Source organism: Lonchura striata, chromosome 28 (genome assembly GCF_046129695.1).
Source record: "Lonchura striata isolate bLonStr1 chromosome 28, bLonStr1.mat, whole genome shotgun sequence".
Classification (NCBI taxonomy): domain Eukaryota; kingdom Metazoa; phylum Chordata; class Aves; order Passeriformes; family Estrildidae; genus Lonchura; species Lonchura striata.
In genome coordinates, this window is record NC_134630.1 from 6,629,938 (window position 1) to 6,657,421 (window position 27,484).

A 27,484-nucleotide genomic window follows, 5' to 3' on the forward strand; every position below is an offset into this window, starting at 1 on the left:
TCTGTGCTCACATAAAGACACACTTAACCCAAAATAATTTTATTGTTGCCGTTGCTTCTGATACAAAAAAAAAGGAATTCCACAAAGAGCCACCTCTCTGTGCGGGACAAGGGGCACAGGTTTGGGGTTTCAACACTTCCCCCCAAAAAAACCAACCAGCAAGAAATGTCAGTATAGAGCATATAAAAAAAAAAAACAAACAAAAAACCAACAAAAAAACACCAACCAAAAAAACAAAACAAAACAAAATAAAACAAAAAAAACAACCCAAAAAAACAAACCAAAACACCACACCAGAGAGGAGGAGAGGAAACCTTGAGCTTTGAGACTTTGGCTCAACACACGCACACAAACCCAGCTCTGCTAATTTATTATTATTATTAATACTTTTTCAATTTTGTTTTCCTTTTTTTTTTTTTTAAAAAAAAAGCACCTGTTGGAAAAAACAAACCAAAAATAATAATTAAAAAAAAAAAATCAAACCAAACAAAAAAAAAATCCAAACCAATCCCAAACATCAGGCCACCCATCCTGTCACAAGCTCTGGGACTCTTGTAAAATCCAGAGTCTGGAGCTGCTTTGAAGAGTTTTCAAGTTTGCCTGGAGCCCCGATACAGTAAACACACACATCCCCCACCCCGAACCGGGAGAAATTCCCACCCCTCCAAAAAAAAAATGGTAAAGCTACAGGAAAATGCACTCCTGCCAGCAGCGGGCGAGCATTGCTTCGGTGGTTTGCCATAAATACGGGAGGGTGGATGGGCACAGTGCAGAACGCCGGCCAGGAACCAGCAGCAGCTCCCGGAGCCTCCTCGGGCCTGGGGATGAGGCAGTTCCGTGGGAATGAGCTCCTTTTATCCCGGGAATCAGCACCTTTTATCCCGGGAATCATCACTTTTTATCCCGGGAATGAGCACCTTTTATCTTGGGAATGAGCACCTTTTAACCCGGGAATAAGCACCTTTTATCATGGGAATGAAAGACTTTTTATCCCGGGAATGAGCACCTTTTATCTTGGGAATGAGCACCTTTTATCCCGGGAATGAACATCTTTTATCTTGGAATAAGCACCTTTTATCCTGGGAATGAATATCTTTTATCGCGGGAATCAGCATCTTTTATCCCGGGAATCAGCACCTTTTATCCCGGGAATCAGCACTTTTTGTCCCGGGAATGAAAGACTTTTTATCCTGGGAATGAGCATCTTTTATCCCGGGAATCAGCACTTTTTGTTCCGGGATTCAGAACCTTTTATCCCAGAAATGAGCATCTTTCTCTTGGGAATGAGCACCTTTTATCCCGGGAATCAGCACCTTTTATCCTGGGAATGAGAGATTTTTTATCCTGGGAATGAGCATCTTTTATCCCGGGAATGAGAATCTTTTATCCCGGGAATCAGCACCTTTATCCCGGGAACTAATCAGCACCTTTATCCCGGGAATTAATCAGCACTGTTTATCCCGGGAATTAATCAGCACCTTTATCCCGGGAATTAATCAGCACTGTTTATCCCGGGAATGAGCAGGGCTCCTGGAGAGCTGCGAAGGATTCCCACAAAGGCAGGGAATGGCCCTGCCGGGATCAGCCGGGACAGGGAGGAGGGGAAGGGGCTGCACAGGGAATTTGGGCAGCACGGAGCCCCCCAGCCACTGCACCCCGATTTTCCACCCTCTTCTCCGTGCCCTTGGTCTGCGTTAGGCACAGAAATGTCCATCGGGGCTGTCACCTTGGGGTCGGGGGCTGCAGAGGGGAGGGACCCCCATCCCCCCTTCTCCAGAGGTGCTCCTGGCTGGGGGATCCCAGACAGGGTGACCCCAAGTCGAGGATTCTGTGCCCAAGGAAATCCTGGATGTCCCTGCCTCCCCTCCTGCCCACGGCTTTGGGGTGGGAGGGGACAACCTGAACTGTCCCTTTGCTCAGGGTGGCCTTTTCTGTTTGGCAGAGGAGTCCCCAAAAAGATCAGAGGACTCCTCGAAGGCCCGGGTGCCATGGAGAAGACAGGGAAACAGCTCCAACAGGCCAGGGATGGGATGGTTCCTGCAGCACCAGCAACCTGCAGAAGCAGAGGAGGAGCAGGAAATGCACGGACACCACACGGAGCCACAGCTCTCCCCAAAACTGCCCCCAGCCCCCCTCACCTTCCCTGGGATGTGGCCATGGAGAACGGGCAGATCCCAGCTCGGAGCATCCTGGGTGAGGGGGGGAGGTGGGAGAGGAGCCCCTGCTCAGGAGCTTGGAATCTTTGGCTTTTGGGAGCTCCGTGAGCTGTGGCTCAGGCTTGGTCCTTTTGGGCTCGGCTCAGGCACCCCCAGAGCATCCCCAGAGGTGCTGACCCCACAGGGACATCCCCATGGCTGGGTGCTGACCCCACAGGGACATCCCCATGGCTGGGTGCTGACCCCACAGGGACATCCCCATGGCTGGGTGCTGATCCCACAGGGACATGCCCACGGCTGGGTGCTGATCCCACAGGGACATCCCCATGGCTGGGTGCTGATCCCACAAGAACATCCCCATGGCTGGGTGCTGATCCCACAGGAACATCCCCATGGCTGGGTGCTGATCCCACAGGGACATTCCCATGGCTGGGTGCTGATCCCACAAGGACATTCCCATGACTGTCCTGGTGGTGGCTGATCCCACAGGGACATCCCCACGGCTGGGTGCTGATCCCACAGGGACATTCCTCATGGCTGGTGGCTGATCCCACAGGGACATTCCTCATGGCTGGTGGCTGATCCTACAAGGACATTCCTCATGGCTGATCCCACAAGGACATTCCCCATGGTTGTCCTAGTGGTGGCTGACCCCACAGGGACATTCCCATGACTGTCCTGGTGGTGGCTGATCCCACAGGGACATTCCCACGGCTGGGTGCTGATCCCACAGGAACATCCCCATGGCTGGGTGCTGATCCCACAGGGACATTCCCACGGCTGTCCCACTGGTGGCTGACCCCACGGGGACATTCCCACGGCTGGGTGCTGATCCCACAGGAACATCCCCATGGCTGGGTGCTGATCCCACAGGGACATTCCCATGGCTGGGTGCTGATCCTACAAGGACATTCCTCATGGCTGATCCCACAAGGACATTCCCCATGGTTGTCCTAGTGGTGGCTGATCCCGCAGGGACATCCCCATGGCTGGGTGCTGATCCCGCAGGGACATTCCTCATGGCTGGGTGCTGATCCCACAGGGACATTCCCACGGCTGTCCCACTGGTGGCTGACCCCACGGGGACATTCCCCACGGCTGGGTGTTGATCCCACGGGGACATTCCCCACGGCTGTCCCGGCGGCGGCGGCGGCGGTGGCAGGAGAGGAGCCCGTTGTTCCCGGGGTGGGTGGCGAGGGGCAGGGCTGCGCTGTCGGGTGGGACTGGGGGGGGGTCTCTGGTGGCTTTAGTAGAGCTGGAGCTGCAGCTTCATCCTCAGTGCCTGGCCCAGCTCCCCCGCCAAGTAGTCGAGGTGGTTGTTGGCCTCGAGTTTGTGCAGTTCCCGCCGGCGGGGCAGGGCCACGCTGACGATCTCCAGCAGGTAGGTGCCCGGTGGGATTTTCTTGCGGCCCAGGTGCAGGAAGCTGAGCCCCTCCCTGTGGTGGATGCGGAACAGCCCCTCCTCGTTGCCCTGGGCGATGGCGTAGCGCACGCGGTTCTCCAGCGGCTCCACGGCCGGCAGCAGCTCCAGGATGTGCTCCTTGTGCGCCAGCTCCGACAGGTTCAGGCTCATGGCCAGCGGCGCCTCCACGTCCATGCTGGCCAAGTTCACCTCCTGGTCCTGCCGAGGAACAGCCAGTGGGATTCGGGGAAAGCTCGGAGGCAGGGGGAGGCGGGTTTTGGTTTAGGGAAATTCAGCCCCAAATCAACGCTGAGAAGCGACAGCTTTGGGTTTCTTGGTGTGCTGGTGGCACTGAACTCCCAGCACACAGCCCCCATCCCCGGGAAGATCCGTAACTTCAGGACCATTCTCTTTCCAAGCCCTAAAACGATCTCTCCTGCCCAGGGCTGTGAAATTCCCGGGAGAGTTTTTGGACAGAGGCCAGAACTCCCTCTGAGGAGCAGCACCGTGGAATGGTTTGGGTTGAAAGGGATCTTGAAAAGTCTTGTTCCAGCCCCTTGGGACACCTCCCACTATCCAGGGTTGCCCCAAGCCCTTTCCAGCCTGGCCTTGGACACTTCCAGGGATGGGAAACGTGGGCTTTATTCCTTGGTTTCACAAGAAAGGTTTGGGGATGCCAAACCTGGGCAGATCTGGATGAGCTGCTGGCTCTGCCTGGACTGAGGGAATGGGATCCACTCCAGGCCTCTATTCCTGAAGGGATCCAGCTCCCGCCTCGCTCCAGCCCCTCCAGGATGCCCTGGGTCTCTCACCTGGTGCCTCTCTGTGCCGTTGACGCTGCGCCGCTGCCGGCCCCTCTTGGGGTACCCGTTGATCTTGCACTCGTAGCAGGTCTCGGGGGACAGCAGGTTGTCCTCGTCCTCCTCCTGGGGCGCAGGCAGGTAGGGACCCTTCCCAAATCCCAAGCCAGAAATGCAGTGCCTGGTGGCAGGAGAGCAGAGAGAGCTGGCTCAGACCCACCAACGCTGCCGGGCTCTCCGTGCGGCAAACACGCGCGGGTGTGGCAGAGGACGTGCCCAAGAGAGACCACAACCAGGTGATTTCATTAATTAACCAATTAATTAACGCACTGCGTGCATCTACAACGCATCTACCGGCATCCCTGGGATCAGGGACGAGAGGCAGGCCACGCTGCCGGCACGAGGCTCTTGGGGCGGGCGAGGAGAAGCTGAGGGCTCCTTGTCCCGCATCCCCCCAAAATTCCAGCTGGGAAGGCCCCTCTGGGCACTCCTTACCCCTGTCCTGCTCGGAAGTAGCCGCCGGGGCAGCCGCACAGGTACCCCCCGTCCGTGTTGGAGCAGCCGTAGCTGCAGGGGCTGCCCCCGGCCGAGCACTCGTCCACGTCCTGGCAGCCCCCGAAGGCCTGGTCGAAGTCGAAGCCCGAGGGACAAACGCACTTGAAGCTGCCCAGGGTGTTGTAGCAGGAGGCAGAGCCGCAGGCCGAGGGGCTGGAGCACTCGTTCTCATCTGCACGGAGCCACGGGATGGTGGAAGGGAGTCACCGAGCCAGAGGATGCCCCCCGTGGGTACAGGGAGCACCCCGTGGGTACAGGGTAACTCCCATAGGTACAGAATTAACCCCACAGTTACAGGAGGCACCCCACAGGTACAGGGTAACTCCCGAGGCACCCCACAGGTACAGAATGCACCCCATGGGTACAGGGGGCACCCCACATGTACAGGGTAACTCCCGTGGGTACAGCAGGCACCCCACGGGTACAGAACGCATCCCACAGGTACAGGGTGCACCCCATAGGTACAGGATACATCCCATGGGTACAGGGGGCACCCCGCGGGTACAGGGTAACTCCCAAGGCACCCCACAGGTACAGGGTGCATTCCATAGGTACAGGGTGCACCCCACATGTACAGGGTAACTCCCATGGGTACAGGAGGCACCCCACAGGTACAGGAGGCACCCCATAGGTACAGGGTGCACCCCACAGATACAGGGTGCATTCCATGGGTACAGGATACATCCCATAGGTACAGGGTGCACCCCACAGGTACAGGGTAACTCCCATGGGTACAGAATGCACCCCACAGGTACAGAATGCATCCCATAGGTACAGAATGCATCCCATAGGTACAGGGTGCATTCCATGGGTACAGAATACACCCCACAGATAAAGGATACACCCCACAGGACGCATCCCACAGGTACAGGATACACCCCATAGGTACAGGGTGCACCCCACAGGTACAGGGTGCATTCCATGGGTACAGGATGCATCCCACAGCTACATGATACACCCCACAGGTACGGGATACACCCCACAGGTACGGGATACACCCCACAGGTACGGGATACACCCCACAGGCACAGGACACCTCCCCCAGGCGTGTCCCCCACTCACCCACGCACTGGTTCCACTGGTAGTGCTGCACGTAGCCCTGGGGGCAGCCGCAGCGGTAGCCCCCCAGCACGTTCTGGCAGCCGTGCTGGCACCGGTGGTTCCCGTCACACTCGTCCACATCTGCAGCCAAGGGACACACGGGGGTGACACACTGTCCCCTGGCCCTGCTGCGGGCTCGGGGACACGCCTGGCACCCTCCAGGCTGCTCCCATGCCTCATCCTGGCTCCGCAGTGACAGCTGCACCTCGGTGGCACCCCCGGCTCCCTGCTGGGACTGTGGGACTGTCCCTGGTTCCAGCTGAGGCCCGGGCTGGCCCCAGCTCTGCTCTGCTTCTGCCATCTCTCCTGCTGGAATATGGCACCACTCCCTTCCCCAGGGATCACCCAAGTCCGACCCCCAGCCCTGCCCAGACCCCCCAACAACCCCACCCCATCCCCGAGAGCGTTGTCCAAACACTCCCTGAGCTCCCAGCTGGGCTGAGGCTCTTGACAGCCTCAGGATTCCTCCCCATGGAGCTCCCTGGAGCCCCACCCAGCCCCACCTTCGCAGTTGACCCCGGAGCTGTCCAGGGAAAATCCCTTCTGGCACTCGCAGTTGTAGCTGCCCGGGGTGTTCAGGCACTGCCCCTTGGCTCCACACAGGGAGGGCTGAGCCGTGCACTCGTTGTTGTCTGCAAAACATCAGGAGGGCTTTGTGGCCACCTGGAAATCCATCCCTGGCCACCTGGAAATCCATCCCTGACCACCTGGAAATCCATCCCTGCCCACCTGGAAATCCATCCCTGACCACCTGGAAATCCATCCCTGGCCATCTGGAAATCCATCCCTGCCCACCTGGAAATCCATCCCTAAAGCACCTGGAAATCCATCCCTAAAGCACCTGGAAATCCATCCCTGGCCATTTGAGGATCCATCCCTGACTGCCCGGAAATCCATCCCTGCTCACCTGGAAATCCATCCCTGCCCACCCGCAAGTCCATCCTGGCCCTGTGGCCACCTCAGGTGGTGGGGCAGAGCCCAGGCTGAGCAGCAGAGGGACAGTGCAAACACTGCCAGGGTGACAGGAGAGGGGCAGGGCTTCAGTTTGGGGCCTCTGGGGGCTGGGAAGCCTCTCCTGAGCCAGAGCTGCTCCGTGGGAACGTGCAGGGCAGGAATTCTGCACTCACCAATGCAGGAGGAGTGGTGCTGGGTGAAGCCAGGGGGACACTTGCAGTTGAAGCCCCCGATGACGTTGACACAGAGGAACTGGCAGTTGTGCTGCTTGGTGGAACACTCATCCAAATCTGGAGGAACAAGGAAAAGCTCTCAGTTTATCCCTCAGCGTCCCTGTGGCTGCACAGCAGCAGCACCCCTGAAGTTTTCACAGGGGAAGGACAAACCTGTGCCCACCTCAGGGTAGCACAGACATATCTGGAAGATGCAGGGATGTGGGAATTCTCAGTTCAGACAGAGAGAAAAATATTTCTGCCAGGCTAAAGCCTGTAAAAAATCTTTCTCTTTTTCTCTCTGACTGAACTGGGAATATCCACGCAGGGATGTTCCCCTGCCTCTCCTGCAGGGCACAAATCCCCAGGCTCTCCCAGATCCTCAGGCTCCTCACAGCGGGGTGAGGGGCACAGCCCCAGCCTGGCTGGTGACAACCCCCACGTGCAGGGGACAACCCTCTGAGCTCCCTGGAGCTCAGGATGAGCTGTGCAGATCCAGGAAAGAACCAGGAGCATTTTCTACCCTGATGAGCGTGGAAGGGTGAAACCCTCACGCACCAGCCCAGCGTGGCACCTTTCCCTGTGGGAACTCAAAATGTCCCTCAGACATTTTTAGAGGTTCCAGGCCTTGGTCAGAAGCATTTTAGACCCTGGCACAGCTGCAAACAGCTGTGATTTTGGGTTTGAGCCACGGAATGAGTTACCAACTTTGGAGGTGGAACAAGCAGTCACAAAGGGTTAGATGGGATAGTAGAAGTAGTTACAAAACAGAGGGGAATTTTTTTTAGTATTGTACAGGGGGTTTTAGCACCTGTCCAGGAGGGTTTTTACTTTGTACATGGGGTCAGAAGTTCTAAAATAGAAGAAAGTGGGCTGATCCTGTTCTTCCTCCTTCTTCTTCCTCACCTCCATGTTCTTAGTGATGCTAGCACTTATAGATTAGTTTAGAGTAGAAAAGCACTTTATAATATGGGTAGTAGATATTGAGAAAAAATTATAAACATATAATACATATCATATAAAAAATAGCAGCAGCCCTAAGCAAGAAGAAAGAAGAAGAAGACAGCAGACAGGGAGGATGTCAGGGTGTGTGTGTGCCTCTGCCCAGGCCGCTGACCAAGCAGCCACAGCCTGAGAAGAAAATCTTTTAGATAACTCACAATAAACTGCCTTGAGACCGAACAGCAGAGCCTGCACAGTTTTTCTTTGGAATCATGGCTTGGAGGAGAAATTTCACCACCACACGGGACCCCAGAGCAAGGCTGGGGTTCCCACATTTCCCCATCTTTCTGCCGACGTTTTTTGGTGTCTGGCTGCCCTGTCCCCTCTCCCCCAGCAGGCAGGCAGCTCCCTGCTGCTCCTCCTACCTTTGCAGATTTTGCCATCCTCCTGCAGGACGTAGCCCCGGGGGCAGGAGCACTGGTAGCTGCCCTCGGTGTTCTTGCAGATGAAGTTGCAGGGCTTTGGGGACTGGTTGCACTCATCCAGATCTGCACTCGGGGGACAAAACACATCAGGTTGTGCTGCTGGGCAGGGTCCCCTCCGCTAAGTTAAGCTTCTTTTTGATATTTTTATTTTTGTAGTTTGATTTATTTGTCAATTGTTTTGCCATTTTTTTAAAATTGGTTTTGTTTTTGGGGATATGGGTATTTATATGGTGAATTTTTATAGGTAGTATTTTTTTTTTGGTAGTAATGTTTTTTTATTTATTAGTAGTATTTATATGGTGAATTTTTATAGGTTTTATTTTTTTTTTGAAGTAATGTTTTTTATTTATTAGTAGTTTGAATCTGTTTTTTTAATGCTGTTAATTAGTTTTAATTTTTTAATAGAGTAATAGATAGATAAAAACCAGATTATTTTTATAGAGTATTGATTATTAATAATGACTTAGTGTAAAGGTAGAGTTTTATTTGGAGTTTTTTGGGTTTTTTTTAGCAATGCTTAGGGTTAGTTGAATGGTTTTGACTTTAGCGAGCGCTTACAAGTCTCAAAGGTGCAAAACTCATTATTGAGCACAGAGAGAGCAGCAATCAGGGGTTAAAGCTGGTGCAGGACGCTGGCTCACCCTGGCAGGCCGTGCCCGTGATGTCCGGGGTGTAGCCCAGCCGGCAGTGGCAGCGGAAGGAGCCGATGCTGTTGATGCACTGCCCGTTCCTGCACAGGTTGGGCAGCACCTTGCACTCGTCGATGTCTGTGGAGGAGAGCAGGAGGAGCTGTCAGTGCCAGGCCACCCCAAAAAACGCTTATCTGGGCGTTGTTATCAGGTAATTCACACATCTCGTGCTCTGGCAGCTCCCGACTGCCAATAAACATCCCCCGGTTGAAGTGGGAGCTGGGAAGATAAACTGGATTTCTGGCTGAGCTTTCACAAAGCAGGAATCTTCTGTATATTCCCTGGAGATGTGTGGGGCTTCTCCCCACTGAAGGACTCTGTAAAATTATCATCATTTCCATGCTGAGCTACATTTGGCTCCTGATCAACCCTATTTGTTTTGCCAGCTGTAACACCTTGATATCCACACAGTTGATGTTCTGCTGTCATCTACCAGCAGTTCTTTCCATTTTACACTGTGTAATACGTAATTCTGATTAAGATCTTTTATCTCCTTTTTGTAATAAACAACTCATTCTGTAATAGACCCGATCTGCCACCCTTAAACCTCAAAAGGCCAGAGAGGGATTCTTTAAGCCAAAAATCCAAGGCTAAGGCAGGGCTGGTCCCACCCCGTGACACCAGGGCAGGCTGGATTCTCCCAGAGAGCCAGGGAACACTGCAGAGGTTCTCTGTTTGCTCTGGGGGGATTCTCCCGGTGCCCAGCCCTGCCCCACTCACCTCTGCCATCCGTGGAGTACCCGGGGCCGTGGGGACACATCTTCTTGTAGTGGGCAGTGCCAGGCAGGGGGCAGAGCTCGCACTGGGGGCCCCAGCTGCGCCCGCTGTTGCAGCAGCACTCGGATTTGGTGACCAGGTTGCGGTTGGTGGAGGACATCTGGCACATGGTCTGCAGCACCTCCGTGAAGCAGAAGCCCTGGCGGGTGTCTGGGCACAGAAAGGGGACACAAATCCGGCTTCTGAGGCAGTGCCAGCACCGTGGGGGGAATGGAGCAGGGGGTTTGGATAAAGGTGATGCTCCAACAACTTTTCTGCTCAGGAGCAGATTGGGTTGGAGGGGCCTTAAACCTACCCAGTGCCATCCCTGCTATGGCAGGGACACCTCCCACTGTCCCAGGGTGTTCAAAAGCCCCCTCCAACCTGGTCTTGGGCATTTCCAGGGAACCACGGGCAGCTACAGCTTCTCTGGGCACCCTCCCCACCCTCCCAGGGACCAATTCCTCCCTAGTATCCCATCTATCAGCAGGAAGCAATTCCCTGTGTCCTTATCCCGAGTCCCTTCCCACTCTCTGAGCCCCTCTGAACTCACAGACCCGATCTGCCATCCTCAAACCTCAAAAAAGGCCAGAGGGATTTCCTTAGCACGAAGCCCCAAAATCCAAGGCGAAAAGCTGCCAGTGCTGCTGGGCATTACCGATGCACTCCGTGCCCGAGGGGCTGACTTGGAAGCCTTCGTTGCAGTCGCAGCGGTAACTGCCGGCCGTGTTCACGCAGCGCCCGTTGGCGCAGATCCCCGCCTTGGTCCGGCACTCGTTCTCATCTGCCAGGGGGGCACCACACACAGCCCTGCTCAGCCAGGCACCAAACTTCCCAGCTTTCCCCTCCCTTTGGGGCTGAGGATCCCTTCCGTGTCTTTGGGAGGAACCTCCGCCTGCCCTGGGGAAAGCATCCGCCCATGCCAGCAGGGTGGCCGGAATTCAGCTTCCATGGCTTGCCCGTGCTCCAGTGTTGGAACTCAAAATGTCCCTCAGATGTTTCTGGAGGTTCCAGGCCCTGGTCAGAAGCATTTGAGACCCTGGCAGGCAGCTGGAAACAGCTGTGATTTTGAGTTTGAGCCATGGAATGAGTTACCAACTTTGCAGGTCAAACAAGAAGTCACAAAAGTTTAGATATTATAATAGAGGTGGTTACAAAGTAGAGAGAAGAAGCAGACGGGAGTCAGAGAGGGTGTCAGGGTGTGTGTGTGCCTCTGCCTGAGCTGTGAGCAAACCACAGCAGCCCCAGAAGAAAATCTTTTAGACAACTTGCAATAAACTGCCTTGAGACCAACAACAGAGGCTGCTGAGTTTTCTTTGGAAGCACGGGCTGGAGGAGAGACTTTTCCACCACACAAAACCCCTGAACCAGGCCAGGGTTCTGACACTCCAGCTGCTGCTGGGATGGGATGGGATGGGATGGGATGGGATGGGATGGGATGGGATGGGATGGGATGGGATGGGATGGGATTGGAGCTGTCTCTATCCTGTGCAGCTCTGGGTTGTTCATTCCTACCCATTCCAAAAGCAGCTTGGAACACTCAGGAAAACTCAAAGGCAAGGACACGTGGCCCAGGGCTGTGTCACCTCTGGGGGTGACACACGGGTGCGTGGATGGACAGAGGTTTTGTGTGTCCTTTTGGGACACTCAGGAAGTTGTGACATGTGGGAAAGCCCAGGGAGAAGCCTGACAATGTAAAGCAACGAAGGATGTAAAGCAACGAAGGATGTAAAGCCAAAAAGGATGTAAAACAAAGAAGGATGTAAAGCAAAGAAGGATGTAAAACAAAGAGGGATGTAAAGCAAAGAAGGATGTAAAGCAACAAATGATGTAAAGCAAAGAAGGATGTAAAACAAAGAAGGATGTAAAACAAAGGAAGATGTAAAGCAACGAAGGATGTAAAGCAAAGAAGGATGTAAAGCAAAGAAGGATGTAAAACAAAGAAGGATGTAAAGCAAAGAAGGATGTAAAGCAACAAATGATGTAAAGCAAAGAAGGATGTAAAACAAAGAAGGATGTAAAACAAAGGAAGATGTAAAGCAACGAAGGATGTAAAGCAAAGAAGGATGTAAAGCAAAGAAAGATGTAAAACAAAGAAGGATGTAAAGCAAAGAAGGATGTAAAGCAAAGAAGGATGTAAAGCACAGCCCCGTGGATGATCCTTCAGAGAGGAACATTCCTGTCTGTGCCCCAGGAATGCCCCAGGCTGCCCAGGTACCTGTGCACCCCTCGCCATCGGGCCGGCGCTGCATGCCAGGAGGGCAGATGCACATGAAGGTGCCAATGAGGTTCTTGCAGAGCATCCCCCGGGACTCGCAGTCGTGCAGCCCCTCTGCACACTCATCCAGATCTGCAACGAGACCCATCAGAGCCCTGCCAGCCCTGCCAGCCCGGCTCTGCCACCCCTGCACTGCCCCATCTGCCCCTGCAGCCTCGGGCCAGGCTGGCTGGCACACAGGTTAAAAAATGTCACGGAATGAATTGAGCTGGAAGGGACTTTGAAACTCATCCCATTCCACCCCTGCCACGGCAGGGACACCTTCCACTGTCCCAGGCTGCTCCAAGCCCTGTCCAGCCTGGCCTTGGGCACTGCCAGGGATCCAGGGGCAGCCACAGCTGCTTTGGGAAACCTCCCCACCCTCCCAGGGAGGAATCCTGTCCTATCAGCAGGACACTGAGGAGGGTGACGCTGAGAAATGCCAGCACAGAATTCCCCCCTTCCCTGTGCAGGGGCTGGGGACAGTTTGGGCCATGTCCTGCTGGCTGCAGAAGGGGTTTTACCTCTGCACATCCTCCTGTCCTCCCGCAGGGCGTACCCAGAGGGGCAGGTGCACTCGTAGGAGCCAAAGGTGTTGATGCAGCGGAAGGCGCAGAGCAGGGGGTTCAGGGAGCACTCGTTGATATCTGCAGTGAGGAGAGGACAGAACTCACCTGGATGCCCTCAGCAGGGGCAGGAACTCCCCAGGGCACATCCACCCTCCCTGGGCATCCAACCCACGAGAGCTTTGTTCCACCAAAGCCTCCTGCTGTGGGAGGGAGGGACAGCAGAGGGACAGACCCCTGGCATTCCAGCAGCTTTGGTGGGAATGGGCTGCTGGTCCTTGAGGAGGCAGCTCCTGTGCTCAGCCAGGGCTCCTGGCCTCCTCCTGGGCTCCAGAGGGAGCTGAAGGAGCCCAGTGTGGAGAGAAGCCTCATCCAGCTTTTCCACACCATCCACGGGGGGCTGGCCCAGGCAGGGACCTGGGGATCCCACAGAGCCCAGCGTGGTGGCAATCGAGGGGCTGGTCCAGGGGGTCCCACAGAGCCCAGCGTGGTGGCAATGGAGGGGCTGTCCCCCAGGTCGTTACCTTCACAGGTCATCATGGGGCCTGGCTCAAAGCCCTCGTCGCAGGCGCACTCGAAGCCTCCCACCACGTTGGTGCAGGTGCCATTCCCACAGGGATTGCCAATGGAGCACTCGTCCGTGTCTGGGGAACACAGCAGCATGAGGAGGAGGAGGAGGAGGAGGAGGAGGAGGAGGAGGAGGAGGAGGAGGAGGAGGAGGAGGATGGGGAAGGGCTGGGCTGGACTCTTGCAGGCAGAGCACTCCAAGTGTCCCAGCAGAACTGGGATGGAAGGGAAAGGGTGAGGGAGCAGCGATTCCCTCCCTGTACATGCACACACACTGATCCATCCCCTCTGGAGCGAGGGGGATGGAGCAGGAGGGAGCAGGGCACCCCCACAGCCCCCCCAGAGCCTCACCCACGCAGTTGACCCCGGTGTAGTCCAGGTTGTAGCCAAAGGGGCACTCGCAGCGGAAGGAGCCGTCGGTGTTGATGCAGGCGCCGTTGATGCACACCCCCAGGTTCTCCGAGCACTCGTTCACGTCTGGAAATGGAAAATGAAGCTTCAAACAGCCCTGTCCCCTCAGGACTGCCAGGGGATGCTCAGGGGATCCTGGGCGTTCCAGGTGTTCCCTCTCCAGAGCTGAGGGATGAATCCCTGGTCAGCAGTTTGGGGGTGCCCAGTGCCGTGTCCCCCCAGGATCCCACCCTGCCCTCCAGAAGCCCAGGTCTGGGTCACTTCCAGCACAAACTTCTGGTCAGCCATCGAGGCAGCCTCACCTTCCCTGGTGTCACCCGGGCCTGGGATGGCCCCGTGGCCGTATGGACACAGCTCCTGGAAGGCAACTGGAAAAGAGCAGGAAAGTGGGAATGAAAAGAGCAGGAAAGCGAGATGTGCTGCAAGGATTCTGCTCCCAGCAGCTGAAATGGGCTTTGGAGGCTTCTGGAACTACCGTGGGGACACACCCATCTCTCCATGGGGACACACCCATCTCTCCATGGGTTCACACCCATCTCTCCATGGGGACACACCCATCTCTCCCATGGGTTCACACCCATCTCTCCATGGGTTCACACCCATCTCTCCCATGGGTTCACACCCATCTCTCCATGGGGACACACCCATCTCTCCATGGGGACACACCCATCTCTCCCATGGGTTCACACCCATCCCTCTCCCCTGGGGACACCCCCACCTCTCCGCGGGGACACCCCCACCCCTGTCCCCTTCCTACCGTTCCCCTCCTGCGGGCACAGCTCGCAGGGGTCTCCCCATCCCTCCCCGGGCATTTTGCTGCAGCAGCACCGAGCCTTGGTGGTGTTGAAGGCCTTGGGCACGGAGCACTTCCCGTTGTCGAAGCGAGTGAAGCAGAAGCTCTGGCGAGTGTCTGGGGGAGGATGGGGACGTGCCAAGGTCAGGGAGACCCCCGGGAATTCTGCTCCCTCCCGCCCAGGAGCGGCTGCACTGACCGAAGCAGCGGCGGCCGTTGTCGGACAGCACGAAGCCCGGGGGACACACGCACTGGAAGCTGCCGGGGGTGTTGGTGCACGTCCCAAAGAGGCAGATGTTGGGCTCCTCCTCGCACTCGTTGATGTCTGGGAGCAGCAGGGACACAGCCAGGGGTCATCAGAACAGGTGAGGGGGGTGAACACCACCCCTGCCCCGCCCCACGACGCTCCCGCAGGGAGAACGGGCGCAGCAGCACCCCCGAGCCTCTGGTGCCAGCAGAGCTGGGCTCGCCCGGCTCCCGGCAGGGATCTGGGGGTGCTGATGCCCCTGGGGTGCCCCAGCCCCCTCGGGAAGGAGGGGTTGGGGTGTGTGGGGGCTGTGACGGGAACGGGGGGCACGGAGGTGGCCTCACCGATGCAGTTGTCGTTCTGCACCTCGTAGCCAGGGGGGCAGATGCAGCGGAAGGAGCCCTCCAGGTTCTGGCAGGTGCCCGGGGAGCAGGTCCCGGGCAGGCTCACGCACTCGTTGATGTCTGGAGAGGGGAAAACAGCCAGGGGTGGGGTCTGGGCTTTGCTCTGAGCACCTGGGGGTGCACCAGGCCCTGCCTTGCCCCAAAGGTGACAGGGGAAGTATTTCCAGGATGGTTCCCAGGCCACCCCTGGCACGACTTTAGGGCATGGGCAGGACGTTTCTCCCACGCCTGCAGGTCCTGGCACATGGAGAGGACAGGCCTGGAGGGAGATGGAGGCAGGGAGGGGCCAGGCCAGCTCTCCGTGGGCATTTGGGCATTTCAATCAGCAGGTGTTACACTGAGCTCATGGGCATTCTGCTCCCCATTCCCCGGGACCCTGGGACTCTGATCAGACAACTCTGGAGCCCTCCTTCCTGCCCCAACGGGAGAGCCAGGGAAGCCCACCCTGTCCAGAGCCTGGATAAACCCCTGACATTTCCTGTTCATCCTCTTTGCCCCACTCTCCCCATGGACACCACAGAATAAAGAGAGCTGAACCAACGTATTTTGGGGTAAGAGCCTCTTTTGGAAATCTTTGCCATCTCCTGATATTCCTCCCCTCAAAGGCTCGGATCTCTGGGCTAGCCTGAGAATTTAGGGGGCTGAGAGGGTGGGAAACATCAAGCAGGCTTTGCTTCCAGGGGACTTGTGGGTGCTTATGGAGAATGCCACTGCTGGGACCAGTTTGGGGAGCACATGGACAGCACCAGGCAGGCCAGAGGAGTGTGGACACTGAGGGACACTGAAGGACACTGGTGGACACTGAGGGGACACTGAGGGACACTGAGGGACACTGAGTGGACACTGGAGTGGACACTGAGTGGACAGTGAAGGACACTGAGGGGACACTGAGTGGACACTGAGTGGACACTGAGGGGACACTGAGGGGACACTGAGGGGACACTGAGGGGACACTGAAGGACACTGGTGGACACTGAGGGGACACTGAGGGACACTGAGTGGACACTGAGGGACACTGAGGGGACACTGAAGGACACTGGTGGACACTGAGGGACACTGAGGGACACTGAGGGGACACTGAGGGACACTGAGTGGACACTCACCCACGCAGTTCTTGCCGTCGGGGGTGCGGTCGTAGCCCTCCTGGCACAGGCACTGGAAGGAGCCCACGCTGTTGATGCACTGCCCGTTCCTGCACACCTGCCCCACCAGGGACGAGCACTCGTCCACGTCTGCGGGGACAAGAGTGTCAGGTGCCAGCCGTGGCACTGCCAGGCCCCCCCAGCAGCAGGGCAGAGCCCGGCGGGCGCGGGCGCTCACCCATGCAGTCGTTGTTGTGGGTGAGCTCGAAGCCCGGGAAGCAGAGGCAGTTGTAGGAGCCCACGGTGTTCTTGCAGGTGCCGTTGCCGCAGGGCTGCCGGTCACACTCGTCGATGTCTGCGGGGACAAGGGCACAGCTGACAGGGCACGGGGACAGCCTCGGGGACACCCGGCTGTCCCTGGCAGCACCCTGGAGCGTCAGGGACTTGTGTCCCCCTGGGGTGGCACTGACCAGGGGAGTGACACTGACCCGGGGTGGGTGACACTGACCCAGGGAGGTGACACTGACTGGGGGGTGGCACTGACTGGGGGGTGACACTGACCCATGCACATGGTCTGCTCCCCGGTGGCCTTGAAGCCGTTGTGGCAGATGCAGACGTAGCTGCCCTCGGTGTCCACGCAGTCCCCGTGGCTGCACACGTTGGGGATCTCCTGGCACTCGTTGCGACCTGAAAGGGAAACGAGGGGCACAGGTGAGGGGCAGGGAGGGGACAGGGGGAGAGCAGAGCCCCCTGCCCGCGGTTTTGGAGAGGTGACTTCACAGACAATGAGATTTACGTGCTGTCATCCCAGAAAAAAGGGGGGTGTGATCAGGTGTGTTACAGGTGTGTGCTCAGGTCCCAGGTGTGATCAGGTGTGTTACAGTATGTGGTCAGATCCCAGGTGTGATCAGGTGTGTCCCAGCTGTGTCCCAGGTGTGCCCAGGTGTGTTTCCCAGGTGTGCTCAGCTGTGTCCCAGCTGTGTCCCAGCTGTGTCCCAGGTGTGCCCAGGTGTGTTTCCCAGGTGTGCTCAGCCGTGTCCCAGGTGCGCCCAGGTGTGCTCAGCTGTGTCCCAGGTGTGTTTCCCAGCTGTGTCCCAGGTGTGTTTCCCATGTGTGCCCAGGTATGTCCCAGCTGTGTCCCAGGTGTGCCCAGCTGTGTCCCAGCTGTGTCCCAGGTGCACCCAGGTGTGCTCAGCCGTGTCCCAGGTGCACCCTGGTGTGCTCAGCTGTGTCCAGGTGTGTTTCCCAGGGGTGCCCAGCTGTGTGCCCTTACCCACGCAGGCGCCGCCCGGGGACAGGCGGTATCCGGTGGCGCACTCGCAGCGGAAGCTGCCCGGGATGTTGACGCACTCGGCGTGCCGCTGGCACAGCGTCTCCCCGCTGCTGCACTCGTCGATGTCTGCGGGGACAGAGCACGCGGGGACACGGGGATGGCACCGGGAGCTCCGGCACAAATCCAGCGGGGATCCCGGAACGGCTGAGGCGGGGCCGGGATCGCTGCTCCCGGCTCGGCAAGGACCACCGGGATCAGCGAGTCCAGCTCCCAGTGCCGGGCAGGACATCCCAAAAATCCTGCCTGCAGCGGCGTCCCGGGGCAGGAGGAGCCGGAATTGCCGCTGTACCTTCGCAGATGAGCAGGATGTTGTTGTAGCTGAAGCCGATGGGGCACTCGCAGCGGAAGCTCCCGATCTGGTTGATGCAGACGCCGTTGGTGCAGATCGCTGGGATCTCGCTGCACTCGTCGATATCTGCATCAATCCAGCATCAGCGTCCCACCCTGGCATCCTGGGAATGCTCCTCTGCATCCCGGGAATGCTCCTCAACATCCCGGGAATGCTCCTCTGCATCCCGGGAATGCTCCTCAACATCCCGGGAATGCTCCTCAACACCCTGGGAATGCTCCTCTGCATCCCGGGAATGCTCCTCAACACCCCGGGAATGCTCCTCAACACCCTGGGAATGCTCCTCGACACCCCGGGAATGCTCCTCTGCATCCTGGGAATGCTCCTCAACATCCCAGGAATGCTCCTCTACATCCAGGAATGCTCCTCGACATCCTGGGAATGCTCCTCTGCATCCCGGGAATGCTCCTCTGCATCCCGGGAATGCTCCTCAACATCCAGGAATGCTCCTCGACACCCTGGGAATGCTCCTCAACATCAGCATCCCAACTCTGCATCCCCTGTCTGCATCCTGGGAATGCTCCTCAACATCCAGGAATGCTCCTCAACATCAGCATCCCACCCCAGCATCTTGGGAATACTCCTCAACGTCAGCATCCCAACCCTGCATCCCGGGAATGCTCCTCAACATCAGCATCCCAACCTGGCATCCTGGGAATGCTCCTCAACATCCAGGAATGCTCCTCAACATTCTGGGAATGCTCCTCTGAATCCCGGGAATGCTCCTCAACATCAGCATCCCAATCTGCATCCTGGGAATGCTCCTCAACATCAGCATCCCAATCTGCATCCCAGGAATGCTGGGAGGTGCTGGGAGAACGCTGCCCATTCCCCACAGAGGATCAGTGGGAAAGGGCCACCAGGAAAGCAGCCCTTGGGTGGTGGAGAACGAACCCTGCAGGTCACGCCAGCCTCGGGCTGCTCCACAGAATTTTGGGAACGCAGCCGAGCTGAGTTTTAGGAGATTGCTGGCACATTTTGGGAAGGCTCCACACAGGACATGCTTGCTCTGAGTGTGCCCCTGCAGGAACAGCTCAGCCCTGGGACCGGGTGGAAATGGGGAACCCAGGGGGTCACTGGAATATTGGGATGGCTCTGGGGTCCCAGCACAACCCACCACCACCTCCCTCTGTTGCACTTTCTTCCCAAGAGGAGAAAATTAATTAATCTCCCACCTCTTCAATCCCTGGCACTGCCAAGCCTCTTCTCCTTGCCCTAATCTTTAATTCTCTAGGTGAAGCTCCCGTGGGATGAGAGCAGAGGCTCGGGAGCAGCCCTGGCCCCGTGGGATGCAGGATTTACTCACCAAGGGGATGCAGGATTTACTCACCAATGGGCTTCCCTGTGTGGATGTCAATGATAAATCCGGGGGCTTGGTTCCCACACAGGATCTGGTACTCGGCTGGAAAGGGAACCCCAAGGTCATGGTGTGCCCAAAATTGGGGGCTGAGAGGCACCAGAGGCTCCCCCACTGTGCCTGGGGTCACCTCCAGAGCGCTCTCCTTTCTCCCCATTCATTTTGTTGGTGTCCACACCCCAGATTTCATGGGAAAACGGGAAAATCGATGGGACAGGGATCATCACATGGGAAGGACTTAACAGCTGGCAGGGGTGGGATGGGAACCCTGGGAGGGCACTTACGGCTGGCAGGGGTGGGATGGGGACCCTGGGAGGGCACTTACGGCTGGCAGGGGTGGGACAGGGCTCGCAGGGTTTGTTCCAGGCTTTGCCAATGTTGTAGGAGCAGCAGCACATCTTCTTGGTCATGTTGAAGGACAGCTCGTTCTCGCAGGTGTCGTTGTAGTTGCGGTAGCAAACGCTCTTCCTCATGTCTGTAATGGCAATGCCAGGCTCGGGACAGCCCCAGGAATGGCACTGCCACCCCAGGAATGGCACTGCCAGTCCTGGGAATGGCACTGCCAGCACCAGGAATGGCACTGACAGCCCAGGAATGGCACTGCCACCCCAGGAATGGCACTGACAGCACCAGGAATGGCACTGCCACCCGAGGAATGGCACTGACAGCACCAGGAATGGCACTGCCACCCCAGGAATGGCACTGCCAGCCCAGGAATGGGAGGAAAGCCCTCCAAATGGAGCCCAAGCCATGCCTGATGTGCCACCCAGAGCAGAGCACCGAGTGCCACATCCAGCTCTGAGTCCCAGCTCCTGTTTCTAGCACTTCTGCTCCATCCCCTTGGCACAGCCCCCTCTGGGATGGCAGTGCCAGCCCCCTCCCTACAAATCTGGACCATTCCCCATGGATTTGAGCCTCCCCATGAATCCAGAGCCGTACCCATGCAGTTGTTTCCCCCGTTGACCTGCATGTACTCGGGGGGGCACACGCAGGTGTAGTTGCCCAGGGTGTTGTAGCAGGTGCCAGGGCCACAGATCCCGATGTGGGCAGAGCACTCATCAATATCTGTGGGAGAAAAGAGTCAGAGCACCTGGCACAGGTGGAGAAGGGCACGGGGAGGGGTGGGGTTAGGCTTGGCATGAGGGATGGGTGGGTTTGGCACAGGGACCAGGCTGGGGACAGGTTTGTGATGAGGGAAGGGATGCTCCCAACCATTCCTGGGGCAGCTGGGATGCACACACAGCTCTGGCACGCATGGTTGTCCACCTTGTCACACACAGAGGGTGCCACCCCGTGTCCCCGGCCCCTGGAGCAGGTGCCACCCCCTGTCCCCAGCCCCTGTCCCCGGTACCCTCGCAGATCCGGGTGTCCTCGTTGAGGTAGTAGCCCAGGGGACACTCGCACTGGAAGCTGCCGAAGGTGTTGACGCAGTTCCCACCCTGGCACAGCCCTGGCAGCTCCTGGCACTCGTCAATGTCTGAGGAGGGACAGCAGTGGGACATTTTCACTGCCTGTGCCACCCCCGCAGCTGCAGAGAGCCCAGCCCACACGCCCAGCCCTGCTCGGGGTCACAGCCAAGCAGAGGCACACGTTGTGTCCATCACGTGGTGGTCAGCGGGCACCCAGCACCCAGGGCCATGGCACAGAGTGTCCCCACAGGGCTGGGGTCCCCCAGCACCCCATCCCTCGGGGGAACAGGGACAACTCACCCTCCAGGATGACAGTGATGGGGTTGGGCCGGAACCCTTCTCCCCCAGGGCACAAGGTCTTGTACTCGGCTGTGGAGAAAGGCAGGGAGGGGGCTGAGGGGTTCCCGTGAAGCAGGAGGGGTGGGCAGAGCCAGGAGAATGCCAGCAGGGCCAGGCCACGGGGCTGTGGCCAGGGCTCAGATGGAGCAACTCCATCCCCATGGCCTGCCGAGCCACCTGAGCCGTCCCTCAGCCTGCCCTCCCTCCAACGGGGGGATTCCACATTCCCTCCCTGGGAATGGAGGATCCCAGACACAGCAGCCCGGCCTCCCCCACCCCACGTCACCTCTGCCCTTCTCTGGATGGAGCAGCAAATCCCAAACTCGGCACCTCCGGTCCTGTTGGAACTCAAAATGTCCCTCAGACATTTTTAGAGGTTCCAGGCCTTGGTCAGAAGCATTTGAGACCCTGGCACAGCTGCAAACAGCTGTGATTTTGGGTTTGAGCCATGGAATGAGTTACCAACTTTGGAGGTGGAACAAGCAGTCACAAAAGGTTAGATAATATAGTAAAAGTAGTTACAAAACAGAGGGGAATTTTTTTTAGTATTGTACAGAGAGGTTTTAGCACCTGTCCAGGGGGGCTTTTACTTTGTACATGGGGGTCAGAAGTTCTAAGATGGAGGAAAGTGGGCTGATCCTGTTCTTCCTCCTTCTTCTTCCTCACCTCCATGTTCTTGGTGATGTTGGCACTCACAGATTGGTTTAGAGTAGAAAAGCACCTTGTAATATTGGTAGTAGGTATTGGGGGGAAACTGTAAACATGTAACACGTAATGTACCATATAAAAGATAGAAAAGCACCATTTAATATAGGTGATAGGCATTGGGGAAACACTATAAACATTTAAAATGTAATGTGCCATATAAAAGAGAGCAGCATCCCTGGGCGGGGGGAGAGAAGAAGACAGCAGACAGGGAGGATGTCAGGGTGTGTGTGTGCCTCTGCCTGAGCTGTGTGCAAACACAGCAGCCCCAGAAGAAAATCTTTTAGATAACTCGCAGTAAACTGCCTTGAGACTGAACAACAAGAAGTTGTGGAATTTTTCTTTGGAAGCACGGCTTGGAGGAGAGACTTTCCCACCACACGAGACCCCTGAACCAGACCTGGGTTCTCACATGGTCTGGGCTGAGCATCCATCAGAAGTGACCCTGGCCCTGCTCCCTCCTCCCCACCCGTGTCCACCCCGAGCTTTTCCCCACTCACTGGTGTTGGCTGGAGGACAGAGCTCGCAGGGGTTGCCCCAGGCACGGCCCAGGGAGCAGCAGCAGGAGGCCCGAGTGACCCCCACGCCGATCTCAGCGCTGCAGGAGATGCCCCCGTCCCCTCGGTCCTGGGTGTCCAGGAAGCAATTCCCAACCCGGGTATCTGCACGGAGACAGGGCTGCTGAGCAAAGAAGCCTCTCCTGGAAAACCCAGGGGTGCAGGAGGAATGGAATCGTGGGGTTGTGGAATGGTTTGGGATGGAGGGGAACTTAAAGGTGACCCCGTTCCACACCCTCCCATGGGCTGCAAAGAAATGTGAAATCTTCCAGAGATAAGGAAAGACTGTGGGTTAGTGGGGCTCTGTGCTGGGAGCTGTGTGGGATCGTGCAATCCCAAATGGTTGGGGCTGAAGGGACCTGAAGGATCATCCTGGCTGTGGGCAGGGACACCTTCCACTGTCCCAGGCTGCTCCAACCCGGCCTTGGACACTGCCAGGGAATAAAAGAGCTCCAGAGCTGCCCTGGAGCAACGTTGCTGCAACAAGAGGGGCACCCACAGTGGTGACAGTGACAGCAGGTGGGGCACACTCAACAGGACGTGGGTTCTGCTGCTGCCATGGGGGACAGCCAGGCAGGGCCAGCCACCCTCCTTGTGTCCAGTTCCAGCTACAGGACCACCAAGAAGGACCCCCGGGGTGGGTGCGGGTGGGAGGTGCCACTCACCCACGCAGCCCACCCCCGTGGGGTTCAGCTCGAAGTCCTGGGGGCAGTTGCAGAGGTAGCTGCCAGGGGTGTTGACACAGAGCCCGTTGATGCAGTTCACAGGGTCTGCACACTCGTTGATGTCTGAAAGGATGCACAGATGGACACTGAAGATCAAGGTGAGCACTGCCAGGAAAGCCCAGCCCAGCCTGAGCTCTGTGCCCGGGTGTATCCCCACCCCACGGTGCCCCTCATGTGAGGCCAAGCCCCCCAGAGCACCCCCAGCCCTGTGCCACCCCCGGCACGCTGCCCAGAGGAGGAGCAGGGCCACAGCCACTGTCCCTCCTGGACACCTCAGGGATCATGGATTGCTTCTGGCTGCCATGGATGGGGCCAGCTGAGCCCAGCAGAGCCCAGAGCAGGGACCCAGGAGCCCTGACCTGTGCAGTTGCCCCCACTCCTGTCCAGCTCATATCCATCGTCGCAGGCACAGCGGAACATCCCGGGCAGGTTCTGGCAGGTGCCAAAGACACAGATGTTCTGGAAGGTGCATTCATCAATGTCTGCAAAACAGGGACAGCTGGGGACAGGCTGTGGCAGGGTGAGGGCCAGGACAGGCTGCTCCTGCTCCCACCTCCTGCCCAGCTGTGACCAACCCACCCCAGCATGGCCCTGGTGCCATTAGAGACAATCTCCTGGGGCAGCTGGGCCAGCCCATACTGTCCCACCCTCTCCCCTCACCCCTGTTCTCCTGGTTTTCCATTTTGCAGGAATCCAGGCTCAGCCCAACCTCTCTGAAGGCCGCCAGCGGCAGAGGTGGCACCTCAGGAGCCTGGCACCAGCAGGTCCGGCTCAGCGCTGGGCCAGGAGGTGACAGCAGAGGACAGAGGAGGCCAGGAGGGGCTCGGAGCTGGGCACTCACCCTGGCAGGCCTTGCTGTCCTCGGTGGGGTTGAAGCCCATCTCGCACTCGCAGCGGTACCCGCCGGGCGCGTTGAGGCACTGCCCGTTCTCACACAGGTTGACGTTGTCTGCGCACTCGTCCACGTCTGCAGGGAGGGACAGTGTCCTCAGCAGCCCCCCCAGGCACCTGTGAGGAGGTGCTGGATCCCTCTGGAGGTGTCTGGCACAGACCAGGCTGCTGTGTGCTTTGGGGAACCTCAGCCAAGGCAGCACCCAGCAAGGCTGCTGGCTCAGAGGGGCTGTCCTGGACTGGGAGGTGAGTGTGTATTCAATCCCTGTCTGTCAGGGCTGGGGCTGTTATCTTCTGTTCATTGGGCAGTTTTCTTTATCTCTCCCACAGCCAATCCTCCCTCTGTATCTTCTGTTAATGAGCAATTAATTATTCATGATCTTCTGTTCACGGGCCAGGGAGTGTCCCTGCATGGCTGAGAAAATTCCATCATCCATGGGGAGATGCTCTGCCCAGGGGAGGAACCAAGAATTCCTACATGGATCCAATCTGACCTGGGAACAGCACAGCAGCCTTTGCCCCCTGCATTCCCAGAGGAGCAGCTTCCTTCCCCTGCATTCCCAGAGGAGCAGCTTTATCCCCACTGCATTCCCAGAGGAGCAGCTTTCTTCCCCCTGCATTCCCAGAGGAGCCCAGGCCCATCTCCCCCAGCCCTGGAGCTCCAAGGAAAACTCCCCCCTTGTGCAGGATCCTGCTCCAGCAGAAGCACAGTTGGCACTGCAGGAGGGCTGAGCCCCCCTGGGATGGGGCTGAGCCACCTCCCTGACCCACGGCCTGCCAGGACTGCTCTGACCCCTTTAGTAGGGTTTTTTTTCCGTTGTTTGTACTATTACATTTGTACCTTTCGTTTTCCTAGTGCAGAACTGTTATTCCTATTCCCACATCTTTGCCTGCGAGCCTTTTCATTTCAAAATTTTAACAATTCTGGGGGAGGGGGTTTACATTTTCCATTTCAGGGGAGGCTCCTGCCTTCCTTCAGCAGATACCTGTCTGTTCAAAGCAAGACAGGGGCTGGTGGCTGTCCCAGTCCTGCTGCTGCTCACCTGAGCAGGAGAAGCCGTCGCCGTTGAAGCCGTCGCGGCAGGCGCAGCGGTAGGAGCCGGGCGTGTTCACACAGTTGGCGTTCAGGTTGCACTTGTGCTCCTCAGTCGCACACTCATCCAGGTCTAGGCATGGATAACGTGCTGTCAGTGCCTGCCCTGGCTGATCTGGAATGATCTTGGGCTCCTGGATGAGCTGGACTCACTTATCGTGCAACCACAGAGTGGATTGGGTGGGAAGAACCTTAAGGATCATCCAGTTCCACCCCCAGGGACACGTCCCACTAGCCCAGGTTGCTCCAAGCCCCGTCCAGCCCATCCTTGGACAGCTTTTCTTGGCTTTGCCCTGAGCCTGAGCAGCTACAGGGGCACACAAATGGCCCAGAGACTGTCAGAGCACTTGGATGCTTCATCAGATCCCTGAGAGCCTCTATGGCTATGACCAGGACACTGCTAAGCCACTGACCATGTCACCACATTTGCATGGCTTTAAATCCCTCCAGGGATGGTGACTGGGCCAGGGCTGGACATTTCCATGAAGACATTTCCCCAACATCCAACCTAAACCTCTCCTGGCACAGCCTGAGGTGGGAACAGTCTGTTCCCTCTTGTCCTGTTGTCCCCTGGGAGCACAGCCCTGGCTGTCCCCTCCTGTCAGGAGCTGTGCAGGTCCCTCCTGAGCCTCCTCTGCTCCAGGCTGAGCCCTTCCATCTCCTGGTGTTCCAGTGGAAGCTCAGCCCAGCTTCCCCAGGTGCCTGCAGAGCACGTGGAGAGGGATCCCCCTGCCCTGGGGGAGCACTCACCGTTGCACTTGAGCCCGTCCCCGAGCCAGCCCGAGCGGCACTTGCACTTGAAGCTGCCGGGGACGTTGATGCAGGACGCGTGCATGTCGCAGTTGTGGGCCCCAATCTCACACTCATCGATGTCTGCAGAGGAAGGACACCAGGGCTGGCACAGCTCAGCTCCCCCAGCACAGCAGGGCTGAGCCTGGGGCGACCCCGCTCCGGGGTTTGGGCTCGCAGAGATCCCAGGGCTTTAGGGAGAGGCTGCCCCAGGGGTTGGAGCCTGGAGCTGAGGAGCTCAGCCCTGGCAAAGGTGCAGGAGGAAGGGTGTGGGAATGCAGAGATTCCCTCTGGCTGCCCTGGGAGCCTGGCAGGGCTCAGGAACCACCCTGGACAGAGCCCCCAGAGACACTGGCTGTGATCTCTGGCCATGGAAAAGAGTTTTCCATCTTACAGGATGAATTACAAGTTGTGAGTGTTTGATATCAGTAATAATTAAGTGTGGCACGGGTGCAAAAGTAAAATTTTAGGATTCTAGATGAGGGGTCCAAAGGGGACAAGATGGAGGAAATTGGGTGTGCCTTGTCCTTTTTCTCCTTCTTCATGCCCTCCATGTCTCACTGTGGTGTTGGCATTTTTCTGTTGGTTCAGGCTGGGGACACACTGTCCAACGTAGGTGACAGATATTGGCACGTTCTTGTCAATCCAGCCCAGGGAGTTTCTGGTATTGAATGTTTGTCACATCCCACTGAGGGCAGAGCCCCACACGCTGCCCTGCAGGACAGAGCTGGGCAGGGCAGCAGAACATGTGAGAGATCAACAGAATAAACAACCTGGAAACAGCACAGACCAATTATGGCTTCTGCTTTGGCAGCGGGGCTGACAGACAGAGACTTTTACAATCCCAAAATCATCAATACCACAGATTCTGACAGAAAGGCAGGCTCCTGGCGTGGCCATCACCTGGGGACAGGTGGGCTCCTGGCCCTTTCTGCCTGCCCAGCACATCCCACAGCATCCCCACACAGCACCCCGGGATGGGGCTCTCTGCAGGGCAGCTCTGGGAGGGGTTTCCCATTTTTTCCCCCTGGCAGCCCCAGCCCCAGCTCCCACCTGTGCAGCCCGTGGTTCCCTTCTTGACGAAGTAGCCCAGCTGGCAGTGGCAGATGAAGGAGCCCTTGGTGTTCTCACACTCGCCGTGCAGGCAGATGTTGGGGTTGAGGTCGCACTCGTTCACATCTGCAGGACAAAACCGAGCGTGGGACACCCCGAGGAGCCCGGTGTGGCTTTGGGGACAGCATGCAGAGCTGGGCCACGCCCAGGGCACAGCCAGGGCCTCACCAATGCAGGTCTTCATGTCCAGGGATGCCATGAAGCCATCAAAGCAGAGGCAGCGGTACTCCCCGGGGATGTTGGTGCACTGCCCCCCGTCACAGATGTCGGGGTTGTCCTCACACTCATCAATATCTGCAGAGAGGAGACCATGCCAAGGTGAACACAGTGAATGCTGGAGCACGAAGGGGCAGGAGGAAATCTCAAATTGTGAGCGGCTGGATGTGGCAGTGCAAAGTAAAATCATCCATCCAGAAAAATCCTTTCTCTGGAAGGGTCTTAAAAA

General features: G+C 57.5%; 1 protein-coding gene across 1 annotated transcript in view; it reads right to left on the reverse strand.

The window, feature by feature from the left end:
• Positions 1 to 3,399: 3,399 nt before the first annotated feature.
• Positions 3,400 to 27,484, reverse strand: part of LOC110479122 (fibrillin-2) — an 80,823-nt gene continuing 56,738 nt past the window's right edge. The window contains exons 29-64 of the mRNA XM_021546168.2: positions 27,208 to 27,333; positions 26,980 to 27,105; positions 25,888 to 26,010; positions 25,088 to 25,210; positions 23,995 to 24,120; positions 23,513 to 23,635; positions 23,094 to 23,216; positions 22,372 to 22,533; positions 21,128 to 21,196; positions 20,770 to 20,895; positions 20,358 to 20,483; positions 19,744 to 19,893; positions 19,392 to 19,463; positions 18,002 to 18,127; positions 17,653 to 17,778; positions 16,941 to 17,066; positions 16,618 to 16,734; positions 16,401 to 16,529; positions 15,238 to 15,357; positions 14,846 to 14,971; positions 14,611 to 14,763; positions 14,156 to 14,221; positions 13,794 to 13,919; positions 13,400 to 13,519; positions 12,834 to 12,956; positions 12,271 to 12,402; positions 10,711 to 10,836; positions 10,017 to 10,223; positions 9,249 to 9,374; positions 8,548 to 8,670; positions 7,142 to 7,258; positions 6,518 to 6,646; positions 5,976 to 6,095; positions 4,854 to 5,085; positions 4,371 to 4,539; positions 3,400 to 3,777 (exon numbers count right to left, since the gene is read on the reverse strand). Of these exons, the coding sequence (XP_021401843.2) occupies positions 3,403 to 3,777; positions 4,371 to 4,539; positions 4,854 to 5,085; positions 5,976 to 6,095; positions 6,518 to 6,646; positions 7,142 to 7,258; positions 8,548 to 8,670; positions 9,249 to 9,374; positions 10,017 to 10,223; positions 10,711 to 10,836; positions 12,271 to 12,402; positions 12,834 to 12,956; positions 13,400 to 13,519; positions 13,794 to 13,919; positions 14,156 to 14,221; positions 14,611 to 14,763; positions 14,846 to 14,971; positions 15,238 to 15,357; positions 16,401 to 16,529; positions 16,618 to 16,734; positions 16,941 to 17,066; positions 17,653 to 17,778; positions 18,002 to 18,127; positions 19,392 to 19,463; positions 19,744 to 19,893; positions 20,358 to 20,483; positions 20,770 to 20,895; positions 21,128 to 21,196; positions 22,372 to 22,533; positions 23,094 to 23,216; positions 23,513 to 23,635; positions 23,995 to 24,120; positions 25,088 to 25,210; positions 25,888 to 26,010; positions 26,980 to 27,105; positions 27,208 to 27,333 (4,889 nt within the window). The 3' untranslated portion in view covers positions 3,400 to 3,402. The remainder of the gene's footprint in view (positions 3,778 to 4,370; positions 4,540 to 4,853; positions 5,086 to 5,975; positions 6,096 to 6,517; positions 6,647 to 7,141; positions 7,259 to 8,547; positions 8,671 to 9,248; positions 9,375 to 10,016; positions 10,224 to 10,710; positions 10,837 to 12,270; positions 12,403 to 12,833; positions 12,957 to 13,399; positions 13,520 to 13,793; positions 13,920 to 14,155; positions 14,222 to 14,610; positions 14,764 to 14,845; positions 14,972 to 15,237; positions 15,358 to 16,400; positions 16,530 to 16,617; positions 16,735 to 16,940; positions 17,067 to 17,652; positions 17,779 to 18,001; positions 18,128 to 19,391; positions 19,464 to 19,743; positions 19,894 to 20,357; positions 20,484 to 20,769; positions 20,896 to 21,127; positions 21,197 to 22,371; positions 22,534 to 23,093; positions 23,217 to 23,512; positions 23,636 to 23,994; positions 24,121 to 25,087; positions 25,211 to 25,887; positions 26,011 to 26,979; positions 27,106 to 27,207; positions 27,334 to 27,484) is intronic.